Genomic DNA, 12756 nt, shown 5'->3' with positions numbered 1-12756 from the left:
TCTAGGTTATGTAAGATTATTGTTTTTTTACTATTAACATGCAAAAATGTATATTTGATTTCAGAGGCAAGGAACGTGGGTGATGTCTGTGTCCAAGATCTTCAGTGCCAGAAGCGACTCTCAGTGAATTCTGAGTGTAAGGATAACGCATGCCAGTGCAAGCAAGGCGCACATTTCGACGACGCAAGATGCTACGCCACTGCCAGTAAGTGTTAATTTATTATATACTAGCCAATGTGTTCCTGGTGTTGCTCGGGGTTATGGGAATTCTAGTGTACACGAAACCTGGATCTATACAGGGTGTATCGGCACGTACCCGACAAACTTTAACCAGCTATTCCTTAGCATATTTGGAGAAAAAAATCTTACGTGCACTTTGCTGTCCGGTAACGTTTTTTTTAATAAAATTTTTTTCATTCATATTTTCACCACATGTCACCACTGTTTTATCCTTTGTCAAAGTTTGAAAACCCGTCTGGCAATATTTTATTCGAATTCCGTTGAATAATGTACGTTTGTACCTATATTGGCGCGCTTTTACAATCACAACGAAATGGCACGGCACCATTCGTCTCATTTTTAACTATTATTATTTAGTGTGTGCGAAAGAGCGAAGACGCTTTTCGACATACTTGCTTATAACAGCTGTTGAACACGAAAAGCAATGCCAATGACAGTGATGTAGTGTGGAAATTTTTAATTTTTTTGTTTTTAATTGAAAAAAAAATGCTACCGGACAGCAAAGTGCCCATAACATTTTTTACTCCAAATGTGCTAAGGAATAGCTGGTTAAAGTTTGTCGGGTTAGTGCCGATACACCCTGTATATGTGGAATTAAAATTATTCTAAAGAATTGAATAATTTACTTTTTATAAGTTTTTTAAGGCGTCCCCGATTTCCACCATTCTCTTCTGTATACCATATTGTTACTATCACAAAAACCTACATTATATAGACTTTTCCCCGATTCCGCATCTCATACCAGTGCCGAGATATTGCGTTTAGTGTTCCTCGGGCGTCCCCGACTTCGCTTACCATTCAAACCTCTCTCTAAACACTCCTGACACTAATAAGAACAAACTTTGAAATTTTCAGTGAAATCGGTCCTGTAGTTTTAAGTTTACAGGGGACAAACAAAGAAACATATATTTTTTTTGTAAACATAAATTACGAGGGATTTATAGTGTATTTCTTATGTTATGGCATATGAGAAATGTGTATAGTAAGGTGAAGAGATGCAGTCTTTCCAAGTCGAGAGTTGCAAGTCGCGAATGCTATTGTTTTTGATAGACGCATATGGTATGTTTTTGCCGTTGTGTGTTCAGAGGAGAGGCTATAGAAGTCTTATTTTTTTACTGGGTTCGGCTATATGCCTTGTGTTATTACAGTCTATTGACTATTATCTTGCCATCCCAATAATACTATAATTTGTCATGTTCCAGTAATCGGGCAAAAGTGCGGCGTGACCCAGAACTGCTACCTCGGGCCTGACGAGTCCTTTGGCAACCAGGCCTTCTGCATCAAGGGGCTGTGCGCCTGCAACATTCTTCACAGCCCAAGAGATGGGGGCACCAGGTACTAATGCAACCTAACCTAACCTAACCCGACCCAACCGAATCCAACACAATCATATGATTACTACGCCAATCTCTTTGTAAAGGTACCAACTATAATAGTTGTATAAAGTATACATAATACAGGGTTTTCCAATCATCATCATCATCACTTTTGGCTCTACAACCCCTGGTGGGTCTTGGCCTCCTCAAGAGTCTTCCTCCACTCATCTCGGTCCCGCGCCAGCTCTCTCCAGTTTCGAAGCTCCAAGGCAGACAAATCTTTGAGGACGTTGTCGCTCCATCTTAACCTTGGCCTTCCCAGGCTCCTTCTCCCTATCGGTCTTGAGCTCAGCAGGGACTTTGGTTCTTGATGCTCGGTCATTCTCTCCACATGACCTAGCCACCGAAGTCTTCCCAGTGACATGAACTTTGTGACGTTTAGCTCCTTAAACAGAGTATAGAGCTCATTGTTATAACGTCTGCGCCAAAATCCATTTTCTAGAACCGGTCCGAAGATGCGCCTCAAAATTTTCCTTTCAAAAACATCCAGTGCTCGCTCATTCTTCTTAGTTAGAACCCACGTCTCGGCTGCGTACGTAAGCACTGGTCTAATTAGTGTTTTGTACACTAAGGGTTCTGAAAAGCAGTCTGGATTTTATTTGTTTTGTAGGCGGAAATAGCAGCGGTTTGCATTCACGATGCGCTTCTGGATCTCCTCTGTAGTGTTGTTATTGTTTGTTATCAGGGAGCCCAGGTATGTGAATCTTGGTACCGTTTCAAAATTTTGGCTTCCACATACGAGAGATGGGGTTTGTTGGGTACATCCTACGGCAATGTATTTGGTCTTCTGCTGGTTTACTACAAGACCCATATTTTTGGCAGAACTTTCAAGATTTATGAAGGCGTCTTGTAAATCATCAGGATTTTTCGCAATTATGTCGATATCATCAGCGTAAGCCAATAGTTGCACAGAGTTGTCAAATATCGTTCCTCTTTTCTCAATGCCTGAGTCACGAATAACTTTTTCTAAGGCTATGTTAAATAAGATAAGGATTTTCCAATAAGAGGTGTTATTTTGATATTCAATCGTAAAAGATCAATGGTTTCGTTGCTTGTGTGGCACGTAGCGCCGTTTTGTTAAAAGTAAACGTTGTCTAGATCAATACCATCCAATTCTGGCCATAAAAAATCATTAATCATCTCTCGATAGCGCAATCCATTCACCGTAACTGTTGCTCCAGCCAATGACTCTGCCAGACCATAAACCGCACCAAACAGTCACACGTTGAAGATAGAAAGGCTTTTCAACAATAACTCTTGGGTTTTCCGAGCCCCAGATGCGACAATTTTGCTTGTTGACGAAGTCACCGAGGTGGAAATGGGCTTCATCACTCAAGATGATTTGCATTTGATTCGCTCAAGTGAATTTCAATAATTTCAATGCGTTGTTGAAGCGTGTATCGTTCCATTTTTATTAATGGCGTAGTTTCTACTTGTCAAATATCAAAAAAATGACACCTTCAAAAGTAACATCTACTGAAATAGCGGGCTATTCAAAATAACACCTCTTATTGGAAAACCCTGTATATGTGAAAGAAGTCTTAATCTTATCAAAATTTTAAAAGGGTGTATATGAGTCGATGTATGAATGTGAACGAAGCGAGGAGTTTGTGCCATGACTGAGTTTTCCCAGGACTTTTGGCTCTGCTGCGGTGGTCCTTTTATTTCCTTAGGTACTCATTCGACCAAAAAATGAACCTTTCAAAAAAAATAAAAATTAACATTGATTAGGGACCTTTGGGGAACCACGGGGGAGTGAAGAGGAGAGCTGAGGTCTCCTCGGTGGACTCTTTCCTCATTGAACCTTCAGGGAATCCAAACATAGATAGACTTCCGAAGGAAAATCCCTTACCGCAACAGAATCCTCTGGTGGATCCATACGCGCGAAAACGTGAACATTTTCTGAATCTGCATAAATTAACAACGAAAATGTCTACTTCAGCACACTACTTATTATATAGTCGACACATTTGGGTTAGAGAGCTAAAATAAGCGATATTATTTTTAAATGCATTCAGGTGAAACATGCTATGTCGTCTCAAACAATAGTAATTGGGAACATTTATTTCAATATTAGTAGATCTTGCAATGCTTCAATATTGCTAATGTCTTTCTCGGGCGTCTCCAACTTCTTCCACCATTCACTACTGTATACAACAATATTACTGTTAAAATACCACATTACATTGCCTTTAATTCCACTCTGTATATCATTCAGGAGCAGAGATATTGCGTTAAGTATTCCTTGTGTTTCCCCGACTTCTACCATTCAAAACACTGCTAGCACTAATAAGAACAATCTTACAAATTTTCTGCGATATCGGTCAACTACTTTTTAGAGTTTTGCACACTGTACTGTGTTTCAAGTTGAGACGAAAGCCATCTTGGCCTGTGCATAGGAGAATATACGTATTGGGTACAGGAATAAAAACATATGCATATGTTCCGATAGCCAGGCAGCCCTAATGGCACTGGGAAGTAACCGATGCGACTCAAGACTGGTGATGGAATCCAGGACTGTTCTTACAGAACTCGCTACCATCAATAAAATAAAATTGAGGGCAACGAGCGGGCTGACGAACTAGCAAGGAAAGGGGCGACCACTTGTAGGATCCGAGCCGGCCATAGGAGTAGCAGCTTGCCACACAAAATTACATATTGATAGGTGGGTCAAATCCCAGCACCGCAAAGAATGGGAGAGGGCACCTGGAATGAGACAATCCAAAGTACTCATAAAAGGACCAGACCCTAGACGTACCAAGAAACTACTCGATATGGACAGAAACTCGCTGAGAGAACTGGTAGGACTACTAACGGGATACTGCCATCTCAGGAGACACATGCAGTTATTGGGAGTGGAAAACACCAACAGATGCAGGAAATGTAAAGAGGATGAAGAGACTCCAATTCATCTATGGTGCCAATGTCCTGCCCTGGTGGGAACTAGGCTCAGATACCTGCGGAGACATACAGTAGAACTAGAAGACATAGCCACATACCCAATAACAACCCTGGTGAACTTTATTAAAGAGACTGGGTTGCTGTTAAAGGATTGAGGTAAAATGGGAGAGCACAATGGGACTATGGCCTAAGTGCTCATGGGAACTACGTGTAAACCGTCTCCGCATTTAAAAAAAAATAAAATAATTTAGTATAAAGATGACCGTAAATTATTTTATGTAAACAATTGTCACACGTAAATTTCTGGGCCTAAGCATCTTAATGACTATGCAAGACGCAAGTCGTATGATCTAAGGTGATGATGTGGACCACATTTGAAAGATAAAAGTCTGTGGCAGTAATGTGTGTGTGTGTATTTGTAATTTACGGTGGCTGCCGGAACCGTAAATCGTGTTCAGGAGATGGGAGATTAAAAAATGAGTGTCTGCGATATTAATTAAATTTATTCGCGAGGATGAATTTACAATTTTACAGAACGCGGAGACTGTGGTAGACAAAGTAAAGATAGTGGCGGTAGAATCGAAGGTTGGAACCGGAATGAAGATTTCTCTACTGGTGCCCGCTTGCGTCTAGCGGCGGATTAATTTAAGTTAGTGTTGCCACATGTGGGATGAAATAAAGTAGTCTCACAAGTCTTTTAGAATTTATTTATAACCAATTCTAAAATGTTTTTATATTTACAGTAATGTGGATTCCAGATAATAAATACGAAATAATGTGTTGTTTCAGATGTCTAAAGGATGCAGTACTTGGAGACCAGTGTGAAGATGATGAACACTGTTCCGGTGATAACGTTCGTTGCAAATCGGTGTGCCGTTGTGAGGAAGGCTATGTGGTCCACCCCGATGAGTTCCGCTGCTTGAGAGGTTAGCTTCCTTCTACTTTATAAAATCTATTACTTTTAACCCCTTGGACAATTTCGGGAGATACTTCACAAATTGGGAGAAACTTGTTTTTGAGAGATATATATCTCAGCCTGACACTGTTTCATAAAAGTTATGCTATCTCATTTTGTATTTATGTATTTATTTGTTAAGACATACACAGTACAATAAGATACAGTTAGATATTTTTAATTATTACATAGTTGTAGTACCTATTACGTATGTCCATAAAATATCATTACGTAATTTCGCCTGAGATTGTTATAAAAGGAAGGAAGTGTGTGGATAGATAATAATAAATGAATTAAAAACAAGAATTATAATAAGCTCACGAATTGTAATTGACTGTTAATACATAGAAGTTTTGAAAAATGATGTGAAAATATTTTTGAAATATGTCATGCTAAGAAATTTAATAAGTTAGTTTTGTATGTTAGAAAGGAATCATGAAAGATGTCTAAATGTAGCAATTTTTCGTAATGGGTGTATGTTGTGATTGCGCGAGTAATTACTGAGTTTTTTTGCTGCATTGGTATTGTTGGCTTCAATATGAAATAGTGTAGTGTGCCTGGTACGCCTCGTTGGAACATTTAAACCAGAGGTTCCCAAACTCTATTGTCCCGTAGACCACTTGCCAAATATATTTTTTTTCCGTAGACCCCCTGCCTGCCAAATATTTAATTTTCCTAAAACTATTAACGTTCTATGTGATAATCATTTCTCTTTTTCGTAAGAAGATTCCCTTCCCTCGCCTGTCCAACAACCGGGTGGCGGTATAGTTCCTCTGTCTTTACATTGTGCAGACAGGGGCGCCCTTGTGAGGTATTACACCAAATGAAAATGGAGCAGGATAAGCAACGGGAATTTCTTTCTGTATCTGGCCCTACAGAACTACCCCTTAAGTTCTTTGTTAGCGCTTATTCCGATCAGTTCTTCTTGTTATATGATATCCGATTCTTAAACATTCCACTACCACAGTCAAAATGTCCTCAAACTTAGTTTTGAAGTCTGTGTGAAGAACATTTAAATGTTGAACGTCATTATTACCCTGGACGTTTTTCAAAAACAAGTTGGGAATCTAGGAAAAATCGCGTCTTCCGATGTGCAATGTTTTGCTTCAATATATTAATACTGACGAGAAAAGGAACATATAATTTTATTTATATTCCTCAATAAACAACTTTACGAAATATAAAAATAGAAATATCAAATAAGTAATTTCTCAGTCTATTTTTAGTATTACGTAAACTACGTTATTTGTGTTAGGTGTATTGTGTCATTTACAGAACTCCTAAATATTGAGTTGAGGTAAATGGGGGTCCGCTCGTATGTACCCCCATTTGAATCTCGTGGACCCCCAATTTTTTTTCTCGCTGACATAGACCCCCAGCAAGCCGATATCGACCCCTGGGGGTCCATATTTAAACCAATGACGGATAGCAATTCGGGAATATCTATTTTATTATTTAGCAGATTATGTAGAAACAACAGGTCTCACAATGTGCGTCTTTTTTGTAAAGTTAACATATTATTTGTAGTTTTGTTGTATTTCTTGAGTAAATGTTTCGAAAATTTATTCTGTATACTTTCTACTAAATCTATGTACAGTGAAACCCAGATTTTACGTCCCCAGATTTAACGTTTTCTCGCCAATTACGCGTAATTATTTCAGTCTCGATATATTTTAGTACATTTGATACTCTCTTTTTACGATTTTTTTCCCGCAATTTACGTCGAAAATATTAAAAAAATGTTAGTTTCGCGGGCTTGACACGGCCGTGCCGTAATTGATCGGCTTACGGCGCGCAACGCGGTGATTGGCCGACATATTTCAATTTTAGCTGGCCGTGCCGTGATTGGTCGGGGTACGGTGCATAACGCGGTGATTGGCCGACATTTTTGAATTTTAGCCATGTGTAAAATACTGTAGCATCATTTGTTCGGTTTTCAACTCGATTTGTGACGCTTCTTTCTGACATTATTCGCGATCATCACATAGTTTTTAAAATTTAAAATGTGTTTTTCTTCAATACCCCCCCCATGATATACATGATTTTTTAAAAATAAAAAGTTCTTTTCTTCAGTATCCCTAATATATATATACACAATTTTTGTAATAAAAAATAAAATTCAATACCCCCCATTTACATTTTCCCTCCGTTTAAGTTTTTTTTTTTCAGTCCCTTAAAAAACGTAAAATAGGGGTTTTACTGTATTCCATATTGTGGATTCTATATTGTGGAAGCATACTCCAGTGGACTTCTGACCAATGAACAAAACAACATTTTCAGATTCTTAGCACTTTTGAAAACTTTGCATATTCTTAATAAGAAACCTAGCATTCTGTAGGATTTAGAAATAATGTGTTCAATGTGCTTGTCAAAAATTAATTTGCTATCTAAGTAAACACCTAGATCTTTACACGTAGACATAGGTTGTAAAGGTTTGTTGTTCAAGTTGTATGGATAGATGATTTTGTTTTTATTTCTAGTAAATGTAATCGAGTGACACTTAGATATGTTTAAGGACAATAAATTTGATTCACAATATACGCACAAATTATCAAGATCGCTTTGCAATTCCATACAATCGGGTAAACACTGTATAGCTTTATAAATTTTCATGTCATCCGCGTATAAAACAAAGTTACTATTTTTAAAGCATACGTAAATGTCATTTATATAAATTATTATTACTTTGAGATTGGTTTACACGGTGTTAAAGAGAGAATACAGTCCAGAGGGTGATTGAATTTTTGGGTTATTACGCATTGTTGCGCTTCGTCCGTCTTTAGTCAACATTTGAACAGCGTTACGGATGCTAGAATCTGATTGTTATGTGTGTTTCGTATTGCAGCCGCGGCCGCTTTAAACGACGCTTGTGAAATCGAGGCCCAATGCACGGCCAAACTGAATGGTACCACCTGCATCGACCAGCAGTGTCGGTGCCAGTGGGGCGCTCACCTCGCCGAGGGCTCTTGCTTCCTATCCAAATACTCCGGACAGAAGTGCATCAAAGACCAGGTAATAATCTGTTTACATGAAATCATGTCTATATCAATTTGGGAGGCGGTTTTCAATTCTGTTCAATTTATTATTTCAGAAACATTAGAAAATTGTTCAGTTACAAAATAACTAACCATCACGCTGTTTCATCGCAGGAGTAGGCAGAGAGAACAGACTGCCAAGCAACTTGGTCTTGGCACACACTCTTTGCCTCATTCACAGATTCTGTTATTCTGACTTTTGACATGGCAAGTGATTTGATCGTGCCATGTCTTCCTCAGGCGTCCCCTACGTCTTCTACCATTCACATTCACGTCATACTTTCTTCATTCATTTGCTCTACATGCCCAAACAATCTAAGCATCCCTTTCTTAATCTTACTTATTACGCTTACATCAGCCTTTTATTCTTACTCTACTCCGTTTTGGACTGCTAGCTTTGCTTCTTTGGACAATTACATAAATATAAAAAGTAGGTTTCAACTGTACTAGTAGTAACAGAGCTTACTTAAAGGCAGCTTCGTTCGATACTAAATATGTCGATATCCGAATTGATTCCGTTCAACAGCAAGATTGTTCTCCCCACCGACAGGATCATTGTTAGTCCTGCAGGCTGGAATAACCATCGGGAACATAGAAATAAGGCTCTACATGTCTGCCTAGTTTTCAAACCATCCATGAAACAGTCTGAAGAAATGTGTATATACCTTCTGTAATATCCCCGAAGATGGATAATTCGGAGCATACCCAAAAGAAAGTCAGTAGAACAGAGGAACGACTAGTAGCCATCCTCGCCTGTGTAGAGGAAATCTTAGGAATTTCTTCTGAACTCTCTTCAATATGAGGATATACTTTGCCTGGTGCGGACTCAAAATTACCGACCCGCTTTCAAGTTTACTTATTACTAAGGAATTGAGGTTATGGGTACTGCCATAGGTACTACTGTACAACACCTCTGCCATAGGTCACCTCAATTGGCAAGCTTCCGGTGAGTTAGCAGGGGAGCCCGGGTTCATGGGGTGATGTTTGTCCAGGTGTTGACGGCGGATGTGCCTGTCTACCAGCTGCGTGACAGGCGGGATCGGAAGAGGCCGCAGACCCTTTGACCTCTGCAGCAGGACTCTCTCGACCCATCCCCTTGCACCTCAGTCGGAGGGATGGATTCGTTCATCCATCACTCCTGGATATACTGACCCACAAATTCCTACCCACCCCTCACACCTTTTTCCTTCCCAGAACTTTCTCTACTTACTTTCCTTAAAAATGCCCTCCGTTTAGCATGCCCAAAGATAACAAGCCATGAAGGAAATTATTTTCCTTAAGGCTACCTATGTAGAGGATCTATTTGAATTTCTATTTTGTTTCTGAATGAATGAATGAATGCAAATCTTGGAAGTGGAAATTTCCCGACATCCGATCGAGCTGAAACTCGTCAGATAGACTCGTTGTCAATGACAATGCATTCTGTCAACTTTTGGTGGCAATCACGCAAATATACGCATTTCTCTGAAATTAAATGTCATTACAGCAGTTAATATACAAAATAAATGTCAGTCCTACCCAATCAGGATTTGGTTCAATTATTAGCGCGGTTGACTACAGTGACAAGAGTCAGTGTAGGAGACAGTCCCTGTGGTTGAAAGTTCAATCTTTAGTCAAACAAAAAAAAAATATTTGCTATTTTTAAAATATTTTTCACAGCTTGATTTTTTATTTAATTGTAAAAACAATAAATAACCTGTCCAGACGGGAGTTAACTAATAACTTAACGGAGATGCTTGTTCCTGGTCATCAATTCTCGACGAAGTCATTCCACTCGAACAACGAGTTGTTTTACGCACTCCTTGTTCGACACACTCCTTGTTCGACGCACTCCTTGTTCGACGCACTCCTTGTTCGACGCACTCCTTGTTCGACGCACTCCTTGTTCGACGCACTCCTTGTTCGAGTGGAATAGCTTTTGACGTTTGGCGTATCTATCTACCTTCCACGAGACCGAGACCGATTGGAGAATCGATACCTTGCAACTGTGTACATAATAAACATGCGTTACATTTGCTGTTTTTATCTTTGCAGGAGTGTCTTACAGAAGCCAACGAAGCAGGCCAGTGCAAGGAAGGAATTTGCACATGCAAAGGCTGTGCCGCTTACTCTGACGATGGTGCAATGTCATCCATCAAAACTAGCGCTTTCCTCATCGCGGCGCTCTTGGCCGTGTCAACATTAGCGCAGCAGGCTGCTTATTGGTTGTGATTAGTCATTTAGGTCCAAGATTATAATGTCCCGCTAAAAAAAGTCAATCTTCTGTATTGTCGCATGCCGATATCGATAATTGCACGATTCTATCGGGAAGCATTCCTGCATCGACCAATCAAATCAATGTTAAAATCAAGAATTTTATTTTAGACTTTTAGATAAAATTATAACTTTCCGATACGGTTGCTGATAAAGAAATACCAATCTGCTGTTTTATAAAATGCCTATAATATCTTTAGATGCCTTCTGGCATGATTCTATCGAGAAGAATAATTGATAACGGAGGGTAATCCTGTTAAATAGAGCAGTCAATCAATAGCACTGATCGATCTTTCAAAGAATGTCTTCTATAAATGACATTCTTCAGTCTTTCAGGCTCAAAATTATATGGTTGCCGATAAAAAAATACCTGCTGAAATCCCAATCTGCTGTTTTAAAACAAACCGATCTCTTTAGATGCACTAACCATCTCCGAGAGAACTGAACAATTAAAAAATTTATATTTAATTAATTGTAAATAAATAAATGAAGCTGATGGAACTTCACAGCTATTAACTTTTCTTACCAATCAGTCGATTCTTATCAGGTATTGTCCCGGTATATCAGTCGGTCCGTATCCTAGCTATGTGCGACATTTCTCACTCAAATTTAAGTGGGCTAAATCAGCAGCTTAATCCTTGGTTTAAGCTTTAGTCGCCGAGGCGTTAGCAGTAACTAATGTCCAATATGACGTATGACGTATAATTATATTCTTCCATCTCACCGAAATTCACATAATTTGCCTAATTTTATCAGTTCGGATTATTATATTCAACGAGCGATGAGGGATTTTGATGTTATTAATTGATAACTATCTTAAATAGACAAATAGTCTAGTAAGATATTATAAGAGGAATTTTTCAACGTTCTGACAACGTTTTCATCAGTTTGTTCGACATAATTTCATGAATAGTGCATTGATTCCAGCAAAACAAACACTGTTTAAAATTAGTATCCTCGCGTATTGCACCATGCTATTGAAGTGAAGCTCTGAAATTTTGAAAGCTCTCAATTTCCTGATGATAGTAGAGAGCATAGATATAACACTCATGTAGACAGTAATTTGGTTTTACATAGAAAAAAGAAGCACATTCCTCTATTAATATCATAAACAATATGTGTAATATTGCTGATGGCAAGGCTTACAACGAATTATGTTACAAGCCTCGCTAAGCTTGACATTCCAACCAAGCCGAACTTAAAAAACAACTGATATACCGGGCTATATTCACAATCTAACTGATGCTTTCTTCTATCTGTTAGTTATTATAATCTCAGGCTTAAATACTTTGTAATTTTTAAAGTTATTTAAATGTGTCAATATGTCAGAGACCAATTATTTAAGTTGGTTAAATTGCGATTGATATTTTTGGGTACCTAATACTAGGTACAAATGGCAACTTTTTACTGTACATAAATATTTATAATATTAATAAATAATATGTACTATATATATTAAAAAATATTTTTCAATTAACAAGTTCAATTTTTTTGTTTAAGGTTAATTGCGACTCGTTATAATCTATGTGTTCATAAATGGCGTTAATTAATTTAATATTAAAAAAGGATAATTATTAAGGAAAAATTGTGAAAATATTTAATAAAACACGACTCGTTTGAAATAGAGCAAAAATTTCTCGACAAATGCTTTAGTAGCATTTAAAGATACACTGTGAATTTTTTCATGCTTATAACATACTAAATAACAGAATAAAACGTGTTTTTAATAATTTTCGGAGCTTACTTTGCGATTTTTTTCTATCGAGGGAATCTTCAAAAATAACATCCATATATGATTACGAGTTTATTTTTTAACCTTGTTTTTCTTTGCATGTTTTCAGATTTTTTAGGCTGAAATAAATATCATCATTAGAAGAGATTTTAAATGTTCTTAATATTATATTATGCTATTTTACACTTATAAGCTGAACCACGAATTATTGAAAAGGATCGAAGTAACTGCAAATGACGCGAAACCCTGCTTGCGGTTGCTTCA

At 38.1% G+C, this 12756-nt stretch overlaps 1 protein-coding gene across 1 annotated transcript in view; it reads left to right on the top strand.

The window, feature by feature from the left end:
* The window catches only part of LOC149415044 (prion-like-(Q/N-rich) domain-bearing protein 25), a 58246-nt gene extending 46269 nt beyond the window's left edge, over positions 1 to 11977 (top strand). Inside the window, exons 5-9 of the mRNA XM_089643063.1 lie at positions 65 to 205; positions 1443 to 1575; positions 5307 to 5443; positions 8318 to 8484; positions 10542 to 11977. Of these exons, the coding sequence (XP_089499189.1) occupies positions 65 to 205; positions 1443 to 1575; positions 5307 to 5443; positions 8318 to 8484; positions 10542 to 10718 (755 nt within the window). The 3' untranslated portion in view covers positions 10719 to 11977. The remainder of the gene's footprint in view (positions 1 to 64; positions 206 to 1442; positions 1576 to 5306; positions 5444 to 8317; positions 8485 to 10541) is intronic.
* Positions 11978 to 12756: the final 779 nt, after the last annotated feature.

This window comes from Hesperophylax consimilis, chromosome 19, assembly GCF_061612785.1.
Source record: "Hesperophylax consimilis isolate HC1 chromosome 19, BYU_Hcon_1.0, whole genome shotgun sequence".
Taxonomy (NCBI): Eukaryota; Metazoa; Arthropoda; class Insecta; order Trichoptera; family Limnephilidae; genus Hesperophylax; species Hesperophylax consimilis.
Note: the sequence above shows the minus strand (reverse complement) of the source record. Positions and strands in the feature narration are given on the sequence as shown.